We start from the raw sequence: 21,303 nt of genomic DNA, 5'->3' as shown, positions 1-21,303 counted from the left end.
CAGTCCATTTTACTTTATTGTATATTTGAGACATAGCCTTGATAAGTAAGTTCCTTTGGACCTCACTAAGTTGATGTAGTTGGCCTTAAACTTGGGATCCTCCTGTCTCAACCTCCTGAGTCACTGGGATTACAGGCATATGCCAACTACAGCCAGATTTAATTATTTTTTTTAATGTCAAATAACATTCCATTGTTTGGATGTCCACATTTTTTTAATCCATTCTCCTACTGAAGAATATCTTGTTGTGTTTAGATTTTAGCAAGCAGGAATGAAGCTACTATAAACATCTGTGTGTAGATTTTTGAGTGGATTAAAGTTTTTAGTTCATTTAGGTAGATACCAAGAAGATTGGTATTTACTAGAACATTGCTGGATCTTATGGAGTAAATACATTGGTTTTTTTACAAGCTGCCAAATTTTCTTCCAAAGTGAGTGTTATTTTGCATTTCCACCAGCAATGAGAGTTCCTGTTGCTTCACATCCTCACCAGGATTTAATGTTGTCAATGTTCAGATTTTAGGCCATTCTGATAGATGTGTAGTGGTATCTCGTTGTTTTAATGTGCATTTCTCTTGTGGCACATAATGTGGAGCTTATTTGCCATCCATATGCCTCCTTTGGTGATGTATCTGTTAAGGACTTTGACCAAATTCTTAAATTCTGTTATTTATATTCTTATTATTGTGCTTTAAGAGTTCTTTGTATATTGTGAATACCAGTTATTTATCATATATGTATTTTGCAAATAGTTTCTCCCAGCATGTTGTTTATCTTGCCTTGATAGTGTCTTTCACAGAGAAGAAGTTTTTAATTTTAATGAAGTCCACCTCATCAGTTCTTTCTTTCATAGATCATGCCTTTGATGTTTTATCTAAAAAGCCATTGCCATCTTAATTTTCTCCAATGTTCTCTGCTCTGAATTGTGTAGTTTTATATTTTACCTTTTGGTCTGTGATCCATTTGTTTTTATTTTTTATTTTTTGTTATTGGGGATTAAACTCAGGGGCACTCAACCACTGAGCCACATCCCCAGCTCTATTTTGTATTTTATTTAGAGACAGAGTCTCACTGAATTGCTCAGTGCCTCACTTTTTGCTGAGGCTGGCTTTGAACTTTCAATCCTCCTGCCTCTGCCTCTCAAACCACCCACCTGCTCTGTGATCCATTTTGAGATAATTTTGGTAAGAGAGTGTAAGGTCTCTATCCAAAAATGTATTTTTGACTGGTTGTTACACCACCATTTTTTGAAAAGATTGTTTTTGCTCTGTTTGTATTACCTTTGCTCCTTTCTCAGAGATTAGTTGGCTATATTTATGTAGGTCTCTCATTCTCTGAGCTCTCTCTGTTCTGCCAAAAAATTTATGTATTATTTTGCTCATACCACAGTGTCTTTATTACCATAGCTTTATAGTAAGTTTGGAAGTTGGATAGTGTTTGTTAATCCTCTGACTTTGTTGTTCTTCAATATTGTGTTAGCTATTCTGGGCCTCTCTATAGTTACTGTAGAATCCATTTGTTGTTGTCAACAAAATAAATTGCTAAGATTTTAATTGAGATTCTATTGAATCAATAGATCAGTTTGGGAAGAACTATATCCTAACAACACTTCTTCCATTTATTAATTCTTTGATTTCTTTCATTGGAGGTTTGTAGTTTTCTTCTAAATATTGTACATACTTGTTAGATTTATAATAATAATTTCACTTTTGTGAGTGCTAATGTGAATGAGATTTTTGTGTTGACTTTTAAATTCCAATTATTCATTACTGGGATACAGAAAATAGGTTGACTTTTGTCTATTAACCTCATATCCTAAAACCTTGCTTATTAGTTTGATGAGCATTTTGGTTGACTACATTATCTACATAAATAATCCTGTTACTGGTAAACACAAAGAATTTTATTCCTTCCCTCCTATTATGTTTTATTTCATTTTCTTATCCTATTGAATCAGCTAAAACTTTCAATAAATATTGAATAGAATTAGAGAGAGGGGATGTCCTTGCTTGCTTCTGATCTTTTTGAGAAAGCTTTTAGTTTCTCAACACGATTGTGTCAACTACAGGATTTTAGTAGATGTTCTTTGTGAATTGAAGAAGTTTCTCTCTAGTCTAGGTTCCTGACTAATAACCATTGTTATTATAAAACAATGGTTTTATAATAACTGGATGTTGGATTTTGACAAGTTCTTTTACTGTGTTTATTAATATGACCATGTAGTTTTTCCTTCATAGCTATTTGATGTAATGGGTTACATTCATTGAGTTTCAAATGTTGAACCAACCTTGAATAGCTGAAATAAATTCCACTTGGTCATAATGTATAATTAAAAAAAAGAATCCTTGGATTCAATATACTAATATTTTGTTGAAGATTTTTTTCTTGTATGCGTATGACAGGTATTGGTTCCAATTTTCTTTTCTTATAATGTATAATTTTGGTATTAGGATAATGCTGACCTCATAGAATAAGTTAGAATATACCTTCTACTTCCATTTTCTGGGAGAGATTATGGAGAATTGGAACAATTTCTTCCTTAAGTATTTGGTAGTATTCAGCAGTGAACCCATCTGAACCTATAGCTATCTAATTTGGAAGATCATTAATAGGAGAGGGTACTAGGCATTTAATGCAGGTGTAATTTACCACAGAACTACACTCCAGCCCTTTTTTTTTATTTTGAGGAAGGGTTTCATGAGTTTTCTTAGGTCCTCACTAATTTGGTGAAGCTGGCCTTGAACTTGCAATGCTCCTGTCTCAGCCTCCCAACCTGCCAGTATTACAGGCATGTACCTCCAACCACCATGCATGGTGGAATATTATTAATTATTGATCCAGTGTCTTGAATAGATACAGATCTAGTCAAGATTGTATATTTCTTTTTGTTTTGAGTATTTTCATATTATGACCCTCAAGTTCTTAGCCCATTTCATCTAAGTTCTCAAGTAGGCATGGAAATGTTCATAATATTTCTTATCATTCTTTTAATGTCTGTGTGATCTGTAATGATGTACCCTCTTTCATTTCCAATTTTCATAATTTGTATATTCTCTATTTTTCACTTGCCTAGAAGCTTATTAATTTTATTGATCATTTCAAAGAACCACATTTTGGTGTTTTTTTCCTATTTATTTCCTCTTTTCCATTTCATTGATTTTTACACTAATTTTTATTTTTTTCTTTTCTTGTGCTTCCTTCAGCTTTTCTTCTCTTTTTCTTCTTTTCTTATTTGAAAGCTTAGATTATTTAATTTATGTTTTTCTTTATGAATACATGTATTCAATGTTATAAATTTCACTCTAAGTACTACTTTTGATGCACCCCACAAAATTTGGTGCTGTATTTTTATTTTCATTTGGTTTCAAAAATTTAAATCTTCTTTGAGATTTGTTCTTTGATCTATCTGTTGTTTTTCTTCAGATGTTTTGAGATTTTTGCTGATCTTTTTTGAATTTTAGTTTAATTCCATTTTTATCTGAGAGCATACATTACATGATTTCTATTCTTTTAAATTTTTTAAGGTGTGTTTTATGGAACAAAATGTGTTCTGTTCTTCTGAATGTTCCCTGTGAGCTTGAGAATAATGTGTGTTCTGCTGTTGTTGGATGAAATAATCTAAAGGTGTCAGTTATATCCAATTGATTGATGGTGCTGTTGAGTTCAGCTGTGTCCTTACTGATTTTCTGCCTGCTGGATTTGTCCTTTACTGACAGAGGGATGTTAAAGTTTCCAACTATAATAGTGGATTCATCTATATCTCCTTGTACTTCTATCACTTTCTTCTTATATATATATATATATATATATATATATATATATATATATATATTGATACATTGTTAGAGGTTCATACTTACTAAGGATTTTTAAGTATTCTTGGAGACTTGACCCTTTTGTCATATTAAATGTCTCTCTTTATCCCTGATATTTTTCCTTGCTCTGAAGTTTTTTGCTAATTTTAATATAGCTTTTTCTAATTTTCTCTTGATTATTATTTACATAATGATACATTCCCCATCTTTTTTGCATTTGTTTTAGTTGTTAATGGACTTTTATTTTATTTATTCATTTTTATGTGGTACTGAGGATCAAACCCATTGCCTCACACATGCTAGGCATGTGTTCTTACCACTGAGCCAAAATCCCAGCCCCCACCCTTTTGTTTTTTTAATCTATACGTGTCTTTATAATTATGGTAAGTTTCTTATAGATAATATATAGTTGGAGCTTGTTTTCTGATCTACTCTGGCAGTCTCTGTTCTCTACTTGATATGTGCAGAGTGTTGATATTTATTGATCTGTTAATAACCTAACATGTTTTGGGGGACAGGTTATTGTTTGTTGACCATGTTCTCTTTGTTGCCCTGTTCTTTGTTCCTATTTTAGTCTCCCAATCTTTTTTTGTCTTATGTAGCTTAATTGAACATTAAATCCTATTCCATTTTCTCTACATTCTTAGCTTTTTTTTCTCTTTTAACTTTTCATTGGTTGCCCTGGAGTTTGCAGTTGTCATTTACAATTAATGCAAACCTAACTTCAAATAACAGTATACTATTTCACAGTTAGTGCATGTTATTTTAATAGCAAAGTATTCTTTTTTCCTCTCTTCTGTTCCTTACATCATTGCTGATTTTATTTTACTTATTAAAAATCCAAAGTCATCAAATACTTTGTTGCTATAATTATTTTGAGTAAACTTTTATCTGCTACATCAACTAGATATATATCTTTACTTATTCCTTTTCTAAAACTCTTCCTTTCCTTATGTACTCCAGGTTTCTGTTTTATATCATTTTCCTTCTTCCTGAGAACTTCTATATTTTTTATATTCAGGATTTTTATTTAATTTTATAGTGAACAATGAAAATACATCCTCTAGCATTTCCTTTAATTTAGTGTGGCAATTTTTCATAATAAACTATTCAAAGAGATACTTTGGTCAAGACTAGAGTGAACTACAAAAAAGAAATGCTACTATAAAACCAACACTGTTACAAATTCATATTAAAACAAAACACAATATTTGCATGATGTTGTTTCCAGTGTTTCCTTGGAACTGGCCTCAACATCATGAAATGGCAGAGGAGCAAACAGCAGAGACAAAAAGCAGCAAATACCAGTTTGTCATTTGGGATATAAAGACATGGCTGCATTGATGCCAATAATGCAAATTTTCCATAGTCTTGCTTGTTCTACTTAGAAGTAGACACGTAAGAGGTGCTATTCTAGGACAGCATCTCCAAGGTTGTATTAAGGTCCTTGATCTGTGTTGCAGAAGAATTCCACGGCAGACATATTGTGCTGGATGCCACAGTCAATTGTAGTTAAAGGGTGTTTGGCAGCTGTCATGACCAACAACTACAACACTATTCTTCGAAATAAATAATACATTCAGGAGTGGCTGAGCTTAGATTTCAGAACTGAGACCTGTACTTTTTGAGGCATCAGAAATGGAACCAGTGCTTTCATGACTGACCCAGGCCAGGCAACTCTTACTGGCAGAGCAGATGACCTAGTAGGCTCAGTTACTGGTGCCTCTGCCACCAGAATCTGACATAGCTGACCAAAAGGCCACTTTTCATTCACTTCTTTATTGTAAGCATAAAGCACTGCTTTTGAAGTTGCAGAATCCTGCTGCCAACAAAACCTTAGTGAGATGCCAATCCCACTTGAGGATCATGTATTATATCTGCTTTTAAATATGCTTGTTTACCCACTAGTCATTTTCAGATTCAAAGTAACAAACAAAAATGAGTCACTGCTCTGCTAGCCCTAGCAAATTTGTTCTCTGGAGAAGACCATTTCACAAAAGTGGCTCTGCAAGTAATCTTGAGGATCACCACAATTGGCTTCCAAACAACATCATTCTGGCTATAGGCAGACAGTGTGGTCTGCCCTGTGACTATGCAGTTGTACTTATGAGCTCAGTCAATTCCTGTGATGTGTCTGTTGTGGTCCTTGAGTTCATGAAGTTTCACCCACTGGCTCTCATTTTGCTCATAGGTGTGTATTTTGTCATAATTTCTCCTGTTCCAGGCATGATAGGTGATTGGCAGTCAACTACCAACAAATTTCCTCAATTTTTATTTGTCTGAAAGAATCCATTTCTTCACTTTTGAAGGACAATTTCATAGGATACAATATTCTGGCCAGGTGTGGTGGCACATACCTGTAATCCCAGCAGCTCAGGAAGCTGAGGCAGGAGGATTGCAGGTTCTAAGTCCGCCTCAGCGACTTAGTGAGGCTATGAGCAATTTAGTGAGGCCCTGTCTCAAAAAATAAAATAAAATAAAAAGCTAGTAATGTTGCTCAGTGGTTAAGCACCCTTGGGTTCAAACCCTCGTACCAAAAAAAAAAAAAAAAAAAAAAAAAGAATATTACATTATTACATTCTGGGTTGATGGCTTTAAAAAAAACACACTGAATATTTCACTCACTCTCTTCTTGCTGGTGTGATTTCTGAAAAGTTCAATGTAACTCTTAACTTTTTCCCTATAAGAAGGGGTTTTGTCCATCTGGTTCTGTCAGGAATTTTTTTTTCATCTTTGACTTTCTGCAGTTTGATGTGATACGCCAAGGTGTAGATATTTTTTGGCTTTTATCTTATTTGGTGTTCTCTGAGCATCTGACATGAATTTTATGAAATAGTCATCAATTCTTCACATGTTTCTTCTATTCCATTATTTCTTCTCCTTCTGGCACTCCAGTATACATATACGTTACACCTTTGTAGTTGTCCCACAGTTTTGTATTTTTTTTTCGTTGTTGGTTGGTTGGTTTTTTCAGTCATTTTCCTTTGCTTTTCAGTTTTTGGAAGTTCCTCTTGTCATGTCCTCAAGCTCAGAAATTCATTATCAGCAGTACCAAATCAACTAATAAGCATATTAAAGGCATTTTGCATTGCCATTACAGTGTTATTTTGTTTGTTTGTTTATTTGGGGGGAGTACTGGAGATTAAACTCCTCCCGAGCACTTGACCACTGAGCCACATTCCTAACCTATTTTGTGATTTTTTTTTTTTTTTTTTTAAGAGACAGGGTCTCACTGAGTTGCTTAGCACATCTATTTTACTGAGGCTGGGTTTGAACTCAGGATCCTCCTGCCTCAGCCTGAGTCACTGGGATTACGGGCATGCACCACTGTGCCCAGCTACAGTGCTTTTTATCGCTAGCATTTCTTCTCTGTTCTTTCTTAAAATTTCCATCTCTTTGTTTATGTTGCCCAATCTGTTCTTGCATGCTGTCTACTTAAACTATTAGAGCACTTAACATATTAAGGTTGTTAACATTAACATATTATGGTTATTTTAAATTCTCAAAATCTCTACCATATTATAGTCTGGTTGTGATGTTTGCTCTGAGTCTTCAAACTCTAATTTTGTCTTTTAGTATATGTTGTAGTTCTTCCTTGATAAATAAACATGATATATCGGATAAAAAGGACCTCAGTAAGTAGACCTTTAAATATAACAAGGGGACAGGGGAGGTGTTCTAAAGTGCTGATTTTTTCTCAGACTTTTTTAGTGAGCATGCTGTTGGACGATAAACTCACAGTTTTTCTCAGGTCTCCCCACCTTCACCCTTAGATGGGACACAATGGTTAACATGATGTGATGTGGAATTTGGTATTTCCCTTCCTCCTAATTAGTTAGGTACTAATAAAATTTCAGCAGGTTAGCTCTGGTAAAATATTTTCCTTAAGGGAAAGCCTTGTGTAAAAGCTTAGTCAGCTTTTTGTCACTGTGACCAAAATACCTGACAAGAACAACTTAATGGAGCAAAAATTCATTTTGCGCTTATGATTTCAGAGATTTAGTTAATGATCAGCTGACTCCATTGCTTTTGTCTCAAGGTGAGGCAGAACATCATGGTGGAAGTGTGTAGTGGAGGAGCATTGCTCACCTCATGGTGGCCTGGAAGCAGAGTGAGGTGCTGTAGGGAAGATGAGCCTTTCCAGGGAACACCCCAAAAAACTCACCTCCTCCATCCATGTACCACCTGCCTATAGTTGCCATGCAATTAGTCCATTCAAATTAGGATGGACTGGTTAGGTTACAGTTCTCATAAACTAAATCATTTCATCTGTTTAATTACTAGGATCTTTGGGAGGACAGCTCATATCCAAACCATATACCAATGCTCTGGCATATTTCAAAATGGCCACTTTCCATTTCATCCTGCTAAAAGCATGAGGGGATTTGCTTCTGATCATCACTGTGAGAACATGGTGAAAGCTCATGGAGGTTTAACTCTCAAAAGTGTGGAGACCCCTTAAGTTTAGTCACCCTTTCCCCACCCTCCCCTCCGGTCCCTGGCATTTCTCACTCTAAGCCTGGGCCACAGAGCACCTCCAGCACTTTGTCGATGATGATTTAGGTCATCCTGACCCTGTAGTGGTTCTTGCTTTTCTTCATGGACTTTTACTTCTATAAGTTGTCATTGTATTTACTTTGGATTTTCCAATTTGGGAGGCAGTTGTTGCTCTGTGACCTCAAGTCTCTGACAGATGTAAGAAGAGTTGTTGATTTTTAATTTGTCCAGATTTTACTTGTTAGAATGGGGTGATGACTTCCAAGCTCTCTTTGTGCCAGACTGTAAGCTGCAAGTCCTTTCTCAAGTGGTTTTATAATCTATTTATAGATGTTGATACAAACGATTTTTTTCCGTTTGTTTTCTTCTTCTCTTTTTAATTACTAATACCCTTTCTGATTCATGGAGTACAAGTTTGGAGATTACAGATTAAAATATTTCAGATAAACCAGTTTTTGAAATTAAAAGCAGGAATAAATTTACTGAATGTTCAGATATGATTACAAAGATAAGTTCTCAAAAGTTTTTCTAGTAGGTTTCAGGGGTTTCAACTTAAAAGAATAATACAAGGTTCAATGAGGAGGGGGGAGTGGGAGGAACCTTCAGTTGATCCACAGTCATAACCCAGCTTCAGTTCTAAATTTAACCTTCCTTAACTATCTGTAATTATGCATGAGAACTTTGAGCTGCATATAAGAACAAATAATATTCCCAAATAATAAAATTCCAAGAACAGGCAAGCGCAGACTTAACTCCACACCAGCATGGCTGAAAGAGGAGAAGATTATCTTCCATGGGGAAGGTGATCTGCAGGTGTCAAGAGAAGGGTTCCAGTCACCCTACCTGACCTTTCAAAATCTTTATAACATCACCCTTGAACATACGATGTTTCAGTTTACTGTCAGAGACATTATAGGTGACTTCCATTTATCTGTTTAAAAATGATCTCTTTTCCCATCCTATTTGCAATTAAAAGGGCAACTTATTAATGAAAGCCTTTTGCCTTCAAAGTATGAAATTAAAAGATGATTATAACTACAGGCAAGAAAGCATTTGGATTATGTATCATTTGGAAATGATGATAAAGATTATCCATATGGTCTAATGTTGTGATTCCTTCCATTCCATTCACAATCACCTTATATGGGTACAATTTTGATTACACAGCCTGTTTTTAATTCTGTTATGTCCTAGGTCAACCAGTGTCAAGATGATTTACTGGAAATAGCTTCTATTGCTTTTTTTCTTTGTAAATGCTGCTAGGATCTTCATCAGAATTTGAAGATTTTCAGATATGGGGACTTTGTTATGTTGGAGTTGTGGTCTTCTTAAACCTCACTTTATCCTTCCTCCTCTAGCAACTTGAATGCTATTCTTATCTGTCTTGGGTACATAAAAAAAAAAAAAAAAAAAAAAAAAAAAAAAAAACCTCTGGTAGTAGTGAGACCTGTAAAAAATGGGTTTATCTGTTTATTTATGTTAAGTTTTCCTTAGATTTTTGTGGCTTTTGTATAGGTAGCTGTAATTTTAGATTATGAGATTCAGGTGGTCAGGGAGCAGGATGCAGGGAATACTGTCCTGGGCTTTTTTGCGTGGTCTTCCACTGACAGAGGGAGCAACATGATTAACCATGCTAAATGTTCCTGCTGTGATGTTCATTAGTTGAGTGTAGTCAGTGCATTTTGAACATATAACCTCTTTAGTTTACTGGGATATAACCCCAACATAAGCCAAGGGCACCTGTATTTCAAATCTGTCTGCAAATATTTATTAGAATCTTCTCTTCAAAACTGTATATGGCAATATCAATAATAATTCAGTAATAAGTTAATATCTCTAAGAGAATATCAATAAACAATGATGACCCCATAGTACAAGTATTATTGGTCATTTTAATTTAGTTTATAGTAGGAAAAACACAATGTTTTAGGTTGGATTTTTTCTTTTTCATTTTTTGAGGACAGGCAGTGCATGTTTTTCATTTGTATATGTGCAGCCTGGCAGAGTTCCTGACACAAGGCACAGAAATCAATGAATCATGAATGTGTAAAATTGTTTCAGTAGAGGTTATTCCTGAACATTGTTCAATGTGCCACCAGATCTCCAGTTTCCATTCACATGCATGTCTACATAATTGAATTCTTTGTCCTTAAGGAAACTAGCCAAGAAGCGGAAGGAGACTATGAGCAGCACCCGGCAGGAGATGACTGTGATGGTGAACTCAATGGACAAGAGTTATGCAGAGCAGGGCACAAGCTGTGATGAAGCCTTCTCCTTCATGGACACACACAATCTAAATGGGAGATGTAAGTGCACCCAATGGCTTTCTGAGAGTCTAGGTAGCATTGAGGGATTAAAAAACAAACCAAAAAAAAAAAAAGACTTTTCTTTTAACCTAAAAGAATTGTTATGCCATATTGCTTTCTCCACTCACTTTACCTGGCCTGGAAACACGACATCTCATGGTTTGCCTAACAAAAATTTTCTAAGGGTGATGGGACCAGGTCAGAGACCACAGGAAACCACTGTCTGTAAATTCTTCCAGAGCAGTGACAGGAAGGCTTCCTCCGGTTGAGGAGGAGGCACCTGTTTCTCATCATGCTTTTCTTTGTTTAGGTCCCATTTGTAAGCAAGCCAGGTGTGGAATTGCACAAGGGAAGCCTGTTGTAAAACAGTTTGCTAAATGGCAGTAACAAGTTAATTGTTTATTTGTTTAGCTGACAGGTTCTGCCTTCATTATAGGGCTATGAGTGGTAATTAATAAATTAAACCGCATTTCAACTTCACAAGTCTTAAACCTCACACCAGGTGGGTAAACTGAGCTGGGCTAATAACTTCCCTTGCTTCCACCTGTGATCCAGGTACACGGCATTATTTCAGGAAACTAACAATTAGATTGATTATATGATATAAAAAAGGAACAGTTGTTTTGTCCCATGTGATCTCAGATACCACAGGTAAATCACAAGGCCATGGCTGGTTTTATAGGCCACAGCACAAGTTCATCAAGATTAAGTTCAAGGGTTTCTTTATCCTTTTGTGTGAAATCCATCCCTGCAGACTGCTACTGATCCCGGCTTTATAATCAGGTCATTGATCAGCATGGAGATGGAGAGTGCAGCATTGCTGTTACCTAAGTAATGCACATAAAGGCTGGTGGAGCAGAGGAGCAGAGAGAGTGTCTGGGAGAGTATGGACAGTGCAAGCTGGTGTCCTGGTGTCCTGAGTGCACACGGCAGCCTGTTCAGGTGCTGTGGCTCTCCATCCACTCCTCTCTCAATCACAGCATGGTCAATGCCTGTGCCTGCTCCCAGCATCACATTGCTCCTTGAGACTTCATAGAATTTAGTCTCTTATTTTTCTGTACATAGTGACTGCAGTCATCCCACATTTTCCTGCTACATTTATGTGCTCTCCACACACAACTGGTCTTACATTGAGCAGGTGCTGCTCGGTTTGCATCTTTGGTGGCCTTTCTTTGCCCTTCAGTGTCATTTTGCTGATAGATATAGAAGCTGTGGTTTTTCACTATACCACAAACTGCTTCCCATTTTATCATTGGATTCTCTCTGCTTCTTTATAGCAGATGTTACATTTTTCTCTTAAAAGCACATATATAATACATTTAATGGCTATAATATATATGGCCTATGTTGCACTTGTTGGGGGCTTGGGTTAGAGAAAATCTTTGAGCAGCATACCAGGTTGACATTTTTGTAGCAGCAGCTATTTCTTGAGCATCAGGAGGTGTGGAACACAGGAGCTAGGAATGTTGTTCATTGTTAGAACATTTGTGTAGCACATGTGAGTCTGTGGTTCCATCCCTAGCACCACACACACATGCACAAAACAAAGAGTGAGAAAGAAGAAAGGAACCATGCAGATGCGATATATGATCTCACTTCCAACCCACTAAGGTTACAAACTTTTAATTTCATAGTGAAAGTCCTCATGAATAAATTTGCTTGAAATGACCTGCCCCAAGAGTAGGAACCTATGTTAGTAGCTTCAAGGCATTTGAGGTTGGAACCACAGAGATATTCATCTCTGGACAGGAAGTACTTTTGTAAAAGACAGTGGATCTGTGGAAATCCAAAAATCAGGGAAAGAAGGCTGTAGAAGCTGGCATCCCTCTGCCTCTGTTGATCTATTTGGCATTGTTTGATGCCTCAAAGCCAGCCAAGAAATGCCACAGGAGTCTTTCTGTTTGTCTCTCACTCTTTTAGCAGTCAGTGGGTCTCATCGCTGATGGTAAACTTTTTCATAATATTCTATTAATGTCCTTAAAATTAGATCTAAAGTACCGGGGCAGGAACTTTAAGGAAGAGCATTTATTAGACCACTGGCTGCCAACCTCATCCCCATTACAAATCTGCAAAGTGCAATATCTTTTGAGGCTGGGAGAAAGTCTAGAAGCTAAGTTGAGTTGCTTTTAGAAATGAGAAGGTGAGAAAAATGTGATTGGAGAATTTCAAAGTAAGCATGAACACATTTACAAAAAGTATGGAATAATCTGTCCCCCAAAGCAAGTATGAGTTGTGCTTATATAATACAGCATATCATATGCTACAAAAGGAGAACATACTTGGAAATGGGTTTAACTTGTATAATAAAAGACAAATGTATTTTATGTTCTCTTGTTTTAACAAAAAGGCAAAAATAAACAGTTTTTTCATATATGCTTTGCACATTTTTGCCATATTAAAGAGGTATTACTCTCACTAACCCTGATATAAGTACTCAGTTATTTTGGTTCTTGTTTTCATCAGTTATTATCTTTTCTAGGTAAAACATACATTATATATATTATTATTCTGTACTTTGGAAAAATATCATATAAATGACAGACAGCCTGGATTCTGGTCTTTGTTCCATCACTTACTAATTTAGCCCTTTAAAAATATAAACACGGGTAAAGGCACTGTCACACTGGAACTGCTCCTGAGAGCTGAAATATGTTAACACGTCATCAGAATAGTTATACAGTGTCCACAGGGACACTTCCTTTAAATATAATGGTGTAATTGGGTATCAGTGTTCTGATCCAGCACTTGGCATCAAATAAATCATGTGAGTACATCAGAGGAGTATATATACATGTTACTTATGTTTAACCACCTTATCATATTTAAGTTGTTAGACATTTATGAAATTTATGTGCTGTTATCATGAATCAGTGAAGATATTGAAGACAATTGAATACTACCTTAAAAATTAGGAATTGGACATTTTTACTGGAATTGGATAAATCAGATTGGATTGACCTTCTCTTTAAAAACATAAGGAGAAAGTGTGATAGCATTGAATGTTTTAGAAGAATATTTTGAAGGAATATAAACATTTTTATAAGGATTTAATAAGAGACATGCAGCTTTCACCTTAAATATCAGCTTTATTTTTCATAAGTCAAATCATATCAGTATGGAAAGTTCTCTCCATTTCCAAAATGTGAGGAAGGACAGGAATTTGCAACCTGCAAAACACTGGCATCCCCAGTATTCTTCAGAAACCTTGAATGTCAGCATCATATAATGGCAGACTTACTGCAAGAAAAGGTAGAAGTTAGATAGAGGTGTGTTGCATTTATCTACTGGGCTGTTGGGTAAGAAAGTCTTTAAGTGACGATGCACTGTTTGTTCTCTAAGAGGACAAGTAACTACCCAGAGACACCTGGGGATGATGGCATTTGCCATGTGGCCCTCAGTGAATCTGAGAGGTTTCTTCCTATCACTTGCTTGGAGTGACCAAGGTGATATCAGACCAAGGTGATTTCAGACAAAGGTGATTTCAGAACAAGGTGATTTCAGGTGAAGTCTCAGGACTCTACAACTTCTGACCAACCTTTTTATTTTTGTTTTTGGTTTTTCCTTTATCAACAGCTGTGTCATCACCATCATCCTTTACAATGAAAACAAACACACTGAGCACATCGGTGCCTACTTCCTATTACCCAGGTAACAGATCCTTCCATCCTCTCATCTCTTCATGGCCCCTTGGCAGCCAGAACCCATCAGCCTCCCACAGTGCCATGCGCCATGTGGTGCTGTAGGAGCTCACTCTGTTGGATGTGCTGTACCCAAGGCTTTCTGTGGCTTTCATGGGGGAAGATGGGGGACCTTTCATCAATCATTTACTGTTCTTTCTCTTTTTACTTTCTCTGCATTGACCTGCTTACGATGTATGACAGACCCATTTGTGCCAACTGCAATTTTAGGTGAGAATATTTCCCTTTACCACAGTATATTGCAGGAGTAATTGAGAAAGTTAGTGGCCACTCTGGAGGAGACTGAAGTTTTAATTCTGTTTGGTGCAGTGATTAGAAGAAGGATATAGGATGAGGTGGGGGTGGGTTAGATGATAAAAAGACTTGGTCTAATCAGTCTGCATTGATGAGGAGGGTTTGCTGCATGTGTGTTGGGGATGATTTCAAAAGGTTTAAATGAACAGTCCCAGTTCCCTTTCTGTGTTCAGAATTTAACTTTAGTTGTGATCCTAGGGAAAAAAACAATGTGTCATCACTCAGCTGTGTACTTCCAAGAGCTCAATCCTGTCCAATGCAATAGTAATCATAAAAGTGAAAATAGCTCCTCATTATTTTCAGTTATCACTCAGCACTAAAAATGTCAATTGCAAAAAATAGAATTTTTCTAATTATGCCCAGTGGTATGCAGAACAATGATCACAGTAGAGTCTGGGCCCCCTACCCATCTGCCCAGGGCACCCCCAGCATCCCAAAGTGTCTGTCACACAGCAGAATTTCAAAGGAGCTAATGTTCTGAACTTGGAAATGACAGGATGGCACTTTATAATCAAGTGGTTTATTATGTATCAGATGTCACTAAAAATGAACTCAAATGTTAGCCCAGTGGGGCAGAATGCATTTAAAGTATGAAATATTCCCAGCAGGGGGTTACAGAAAAAAAGTCCTGTTTGTGCAGTGTAAGAAGGGTGAGGAGAAATGGCATTCCCTGGCTGTGATAACCAAACACGCATGGGCTGCTGTTGCCTTTGAGACGCATAAATAACCCGAGTGTGTCCCGGCTGTGTTCTCTTTCTACTACTAACCTTACCGGAAAGGAGCACAACAAAAACGGCTTCCAGGTATATAACAATTCATTGTAGCAAGAGTTCCATTCTCAGTTGTCCAACTTTCTCTTCCTAATTCTCTTTATATCTTTGCAACATAATTTTCCCCCCTGTGCTTCTCTTTACTCTAAGTTGTTATGATTTCTGGATAGAGGGTAATTTTATTTTCCTTATGGTGTTCTTTGGGCTTAAGAAAGTTTGTTGCCTGGGGAAAAAGTGAACTGAGGCATATGTAAGAATAAAACAGAATTTTTTAGTTTTGTATCATTTGAGAGTTGATAATGCCCACAACCCCTCCTCCCCCACATATACATTTTAATACCAAGTGTAAGGAGAAAAAGGCTTCATTTTTATTCTTTTCACAAGTGAGAGGCACCAACTAATCTTTGGCATCCAGAACAATGTAATCTACATGCAAATGACATTTGCAAAATCAATGGATAGGCAAAGATTTGTGATTTCTTTGTGTGCAGTGGCATTCATTCCCAAGTTCCTCCAGTAGATGTTCTGATCCTGGGGGAGCTTTGAGTGGGGAGGGCTGAGACAGGCATTGTCAGAGGGAAGAAAGTGTTCAGATTTCACAGCAGGATTAAGATAAGCTTATTAAACAAATATCATTTTTCTAAAGTCATTGCTTTGTTGTTATGAACACTAATGACATCTTTTAAAGTTGGTTAGGCTTCTTTCCCAAGAATCATGTGAACAGACAATTCAAGTCACACAAAAAGATGCACATCCTGAAAAATAAGTCAGCTACATCAACAAATAAATGTCCACAGTACAGCTCATGGAGGTACCAGAGTCACAAATAACAATATTTGGGAACCATATTCATTAGTCTTGTTTACCTGATGCAGTTGTGAAATTATATATTGTTTAAAAGAATTGGTGAGGTTATCACTTGGAACCCTAATGTAGAGTTAAATTATGCCTCTACCTCATTTGTTTGCATATATATATATATATATATATATATATATATATATATATATATATGTAAATAGATGATAGAACCTTCCCCATCTCAAAAATGTAATATTCATTTCAGATTGATATTTTTCATCTGATTTCCTGAATCTTCAAAATAATTTATTCAAGAATACAGGTAGAATTACTTTTCAGTTCTTAGCCTTCAGAACTGTTAATGAGAAGTTTTATTTCAGTTTCTTCCTATAAGGCATTATTTTTTATTTAAAAGATTATTGTGGCAATTTTTAACAAAGGAAATTAGTGACAATTGATACTTTTATCAGTAATAATAAATTATTTAAAGAGGAAACTGACTAGTCATTCATTTTAGTGGAGTAAATAATTTCTAATTGGAGAGATGACCTGGTTTCCCATCAAATTCATCACAGGAAAACTTCTCTTTCATCTTCAATCTGTACATTCACAATGATAGTGTTCTTTTCCAAGAAGGGTTTGCGGTGGTGTTTAAATGCTTTAAAACTTGTTCTACACTAGTAATGAGGCCAAGGTGTCATCATCTAGCACAGGATGATTATATACAGTGGTGATAGTGCTTGTAGCTCTGGGGATTCTGAACTTCAAGAATACCTGAGCCTTGGGTCAGAGCATTGCTAGGTTGCTGGAACATCCACTTGAAAGGCCTGAGTCATTTAGGTGAAGTTTAGAAGTTGAACCTACAGTTAAGGATGAATTAATTATGTTCATCCCATAAGGTACAAAACTAAGAGAACAAGAGTGGCACAGAGGGGAAACTAATTAATGTTCCATTTATTTTAGTATAACATACAGAACTTCCTGCTGGAGAAAATAAAAGCTCAATGGATTCAGTACTTCAGCAGGCATCCTGTATCCCAGTTGATACAGTTTGGCAGTTGCCAACAAGCAAATCCCATGTGGAAATTTCCAGGTGTATTTGTGACTGTTAAAGTGGGAACAAATGCATTGCTAAATTTGAAAGCAAATCCAAATGAAAAAAAAAATCATAAAATCAATGTACCACCCTTTTTTATTTTGTCTTTGTGTCTTTAGCCACCTTGTAGTGATCCAGGTGCCATTTCAGCAAAAGCAACATAGCTACACACTTGTGTGCCACTTCCATGCCATGCATACCCAGGTGCTTTGCAATGCAGATAGAAGTGAGGTTTCAGCACAGGTTGAGCTCCCCAAGTACCCAAGGGCTACATTTCCATTGGAGCCCAACTTCTCCATTCAAAAAATGAAAATAAATTAAAAATGACTTAGCTGAATTCCCTATTGATAAATAATCTGGTAATTTTCAAACATTGAACATAACTTCTCTTATATATATTTTATTGCTTTATACCTGATGTAAGTTTGATGTAATGTTATTTTTGTACATGACCATAGCATAATACATTGATAAGAACCATCTTCAATCATATAACAGTTAAAGGGATTCAGCATCATAATGAGTTAACCTGTGGAATATGAAATTCTTAATCAAGCAGTACTTTCCTGCTTCAGACATTTTTTAATAGCCACCATTTCTACAGTTCATTAATCTAATTTACTAGTAGTTGTCCATTAAAACAGAGCCTCTTTAGGCTTATTTAACCAAATTTTGACATTAATTTTGTGGTACAATTTGGTTGACTTGCTCAAAAAATTTAAGTGAGAAAATGTGTTAAATCCAAATAAACCTTAACAAGTCATTACTTGGTTTATGGGGGATGGAAAGCAATTATGATACTAATTTTAACCTCCTTTCTGTTATTGAGTGCTTAAGTTAAACATCTCCATCCTAACATGGTGGGAGAACTGAGGCTTTGCCCTCTAACCACCTCTGAATAGAAAACCTAACTGGAAAATTAAAGCACAAAATAAAAACTACCTGTAATTATTCACACAGTACTATCGCTTATGCCCTGTTTCCTTTTTCTCCTCCTCTTTTCTCCTGATATGTATCTTCTTAAAAGTGCCAATCAATGGTAAGTTCCCCCATTTGTCCCATGGAAAAGTTGCGGAGGGAGTGGGAGTGTGTGTCTTACTGTAGATCTGATCAAGCCAGCTGTGCTACCCTGCGCTGGCCTGCATGTGTGCTATTGTAGAACATTCCATGTGTGATGTGTTGGACCACAGTATTTTGTCAAGCTTTCTGATACTGGAGCATGCAAAGTGACTCATCTAAATGTTATACCCAAATCAGGTTCCCTTTTTCTTTTTTTCACTCTTCCTTGATTTTATGCATTAAGCTCCCCATTCCCATTGCTAGCTTTCCAAGCCAAACCATTTTGTGCACTTTTATTTTGCTCATAGAACATTTGTACAGAGTTTATTTACTTCATCATTCAAACTAGGTGACTAATGTTTGAAAAAACTACAAGACTGGTTTTACACCAGGTCTTGCTGAAGTTTCAGATCCAAACTTCCGTACACTTTAGCACCATAAGGCCAAAAAGTCTCTTATTATGAGCCGTGTAGATGCAATATATCATTTGGACTGCTTTGTAAAAGCAAAGACTTCTGCCTCATTCCTATTAGTATTGCCAATACCATTTAAATTTCTTAACATTTAACTTTTCTTTTATGGCTGAGCCATCCTAGGGATTATTGCAGCCATAGGTTGAGGGGATGTCAGCAGCCAGCTTCGTAGCATTCTCAGTGATCCTGACTTAGCCTGCTTGTTTGCCCTCATTTCTCCCTGACCTGCTTTTCCTAGATGAAACCCACACGATGGCCAGCGATACCAGCAGCCTGGTGCAGTCACACACTTACAAGAAGCGTGAGACAGCCGATGTGCCCTACCAGACGGGGCAGCTTCACCCTGCCATCCGGGTGGCAGACCTCCTTCAACACATCACCCAGATGAAGTGTGCCGAGGGCTATGGCTTCAAGGAGGAATACGAGGTGAGCATGACCTAGGTCCTGTTCTTCCAGAGCATCCAGCAAGGCACAGCGCCCCTGTGAAAGATGATGCAGAGGGAGCAGGTAGTTTATCTGGGATCCTTTTCCAACTGGCTATGAGACTGGTTAGCAAGTTCAAGTTCATTCAATAGAAAAGGAAAAACACTTCACCCTTTACCTTCTTCCCCATAAACAAGCAGTGAAAACAGGCTTACCAGGCTCTCTTCCCCTCCCTTTTCTTGTTCACCTTCCTTGGATTTTCCTGTAATTAAGTATGATGTTAAATACTAATTTTATTGAAGTTATCTCAGGAAGAAACTGTCCACTTAAAGCAATTATCTACCAACCAATGATGTCAGTTGTGGAGATTAGCCAGTGGTAAAGGAACTGGCTATTGTCACGCCATGACAACTGTTATTGTCCTGCCAGCCCAAAGAGCATGCTGCCGTCCAGAACTCTGGTGTGGACAGCTGTCAGGGCGTTTCTAGGAACAGTGATTTCTCTTACTATGTATAAGATGCAGGGCTCACACCTTTCATAGCCTTTGCCACTTGCAAATTCAGTTGGAAAGACATTCAAGAACTGAACAGAATTAATAAACTTCAATTCTGAATCAAAGAAGCATGCCATAGCTTGAGTGGGTGTGTGGGGAAAGCAGGGCAGGAAAATTGGTTTCCTTCCTTTATATTAAAATTCATTTATAGTCATTGATGAAGATGAAATAGTATGCTTACTTGTAAAAAGATAGGATCATATAAATTTGTGCCATTTTATATCTTAGAATGTGTTTCTGGTCCCCAATCTCCCTAACTAGCTCACAGTTAGGAAAGATCTTACCTGTGATTAGAGTATTTTTTTTTCTTGATTCCTTTCTCTCCACTAAGGGCTTTTATCATAAAATACTTTTTTTTATTGGTTGTTCACAACATTACAAAGCTCTTGACATATCATATTTCATACATTAGAATCAAGTGGGTTATGAACTCCCATTTTTACCCCAAATACAGATTGCAGAATCATATCGGTTAAACATCCACATTTTTACATACTGCCATATTAGTGACTGTTGTATTCTGCTACCTTTCCTATCCTCTACTATCCCCCCTCCCCTCCCCTCCCATCTTCTCTCTCTACCCCATCTACTGTAATTCATTTCCCTCCATGTTTATTATCCCGTTCCCCTCACAACCTCTTATATGTAATTTTGTATAACAATGAGGTCTCCCTCCATTTCCATGCAATTTCCCTTTTTTCTCCCTTTCCCTCCCACCTCATGTCTCTGTTTAATGTTAATCTTTTCTTCCTGCTCTTCCTCCCTGCTCTGTTCTTAGTTGCTCTCATTATATCAAAGAAGACATTTGGTATTTGTTTTTTAGGGATTGGCTAGCTTCACTAACCATAATCTGCTCTAGTGCCATCCATTTAATTTTACCCAAACTTTGGGTAATGATACATCTAGTATAAATACAATGATGATGGCCAATTTTAGGTTTTGTAAAGTTCATATTCATTTTAAATTGCTTTGTATATTTTTATTGTAAGCCTATTTAAAGTCTACTTTGAATTAAAAATTCCTGTACAAAAATACAGTTACTGACTTGAAAAAGTATATGAAGGAAATAATATATATAACTCCACAGCAACATAGAAGATAGACTTAGTTCAGAAATATGATACATACTTGAATCAAATGCACAAGGATAGGGAAGAAACTATTTCAACTTCTTTGATACTATATATGCACACAGGCTGGGAGTTTGATGACGACAATGGAATCAATAGCTGACAAGTAAAAACATCATGTGCTATGCCCTGTGCTAGGAGCTTGTGACTCAGTAAATCAGACTGTAAGCTTCAAATTCTGCTTCTGTCTCCTTTTATGGGTACACTCATGATTCTTCATGGCATGCCCCAGATTCTACCTTGCCTTGGATTGAGCTCTTTCCAAGCTTGCTTATCAAAGATCCATTACACATGGCCCCAGTGCTAGTGAGCCACTTCTCTTCTAAGAGTAGGTCTATGGTCCAAAGCAAACAAATAGACACATTTTTGTCAACTATTTTGTGCATCC

The 21,303-nt window shown here is 36.7% G+C and overlaps 1 protein-coding gene across 9 annotated transcripts in view; it reads left to right on the top strand.

Annotated features, from left to right (window-relative positions):
* Window positions 1-21,303, top strand: part of PTPRM (protein tyrosine phosphatase receptor type M) — an 825,699-nt gene that overhangs the window by 636,742 nt on the left and 167,654 nt on the right. For 6 of the 9 annotated variants that reach the window (XM_081262895.1, XM_081262887.1, XM_081262889.1 and 3 more), the window contains 4 exons: window positions 10,467-10,618; window positions 14,192-14,266; window positions 14,500-14,526; window positions 19,048-19,235. In XM_081262895.1, the coding sequence (XP_081119021.1) occupies window positions 10,467-10,618; window positions 14,192-14,266; window positions 14,500-14,526; window positions 19,048-19,235 (442 nt within the window). The remainder of the gene's footprint in view (window positions 1-10,466; window positions 10,619-14,191; window positions 14,267-14,499; window positions 14,527-19,047; window positions 19,236-21,303) is intronic. The other 3 variants (XM_081262888.1, XM_081262891.1, XM_081262893.1) reach the window with 1 other exon arrangement.

Source organism: Spermophilus citellus (assembly GCF_964194105.1).
Source record: "Spermophilus citellus genome assembly, chromosome: 12".
Lineage (NCBI taxonomy): Eukaryota > Metazoa > Chordata > Mammalia > Rodentia > Sciuridae > Spermophilus > Spermophilus citellus.
Note: the sequence above shows the minus strand (reverse complement) of the source record. Positions and strands in the feature narration are given on the sequence as shown.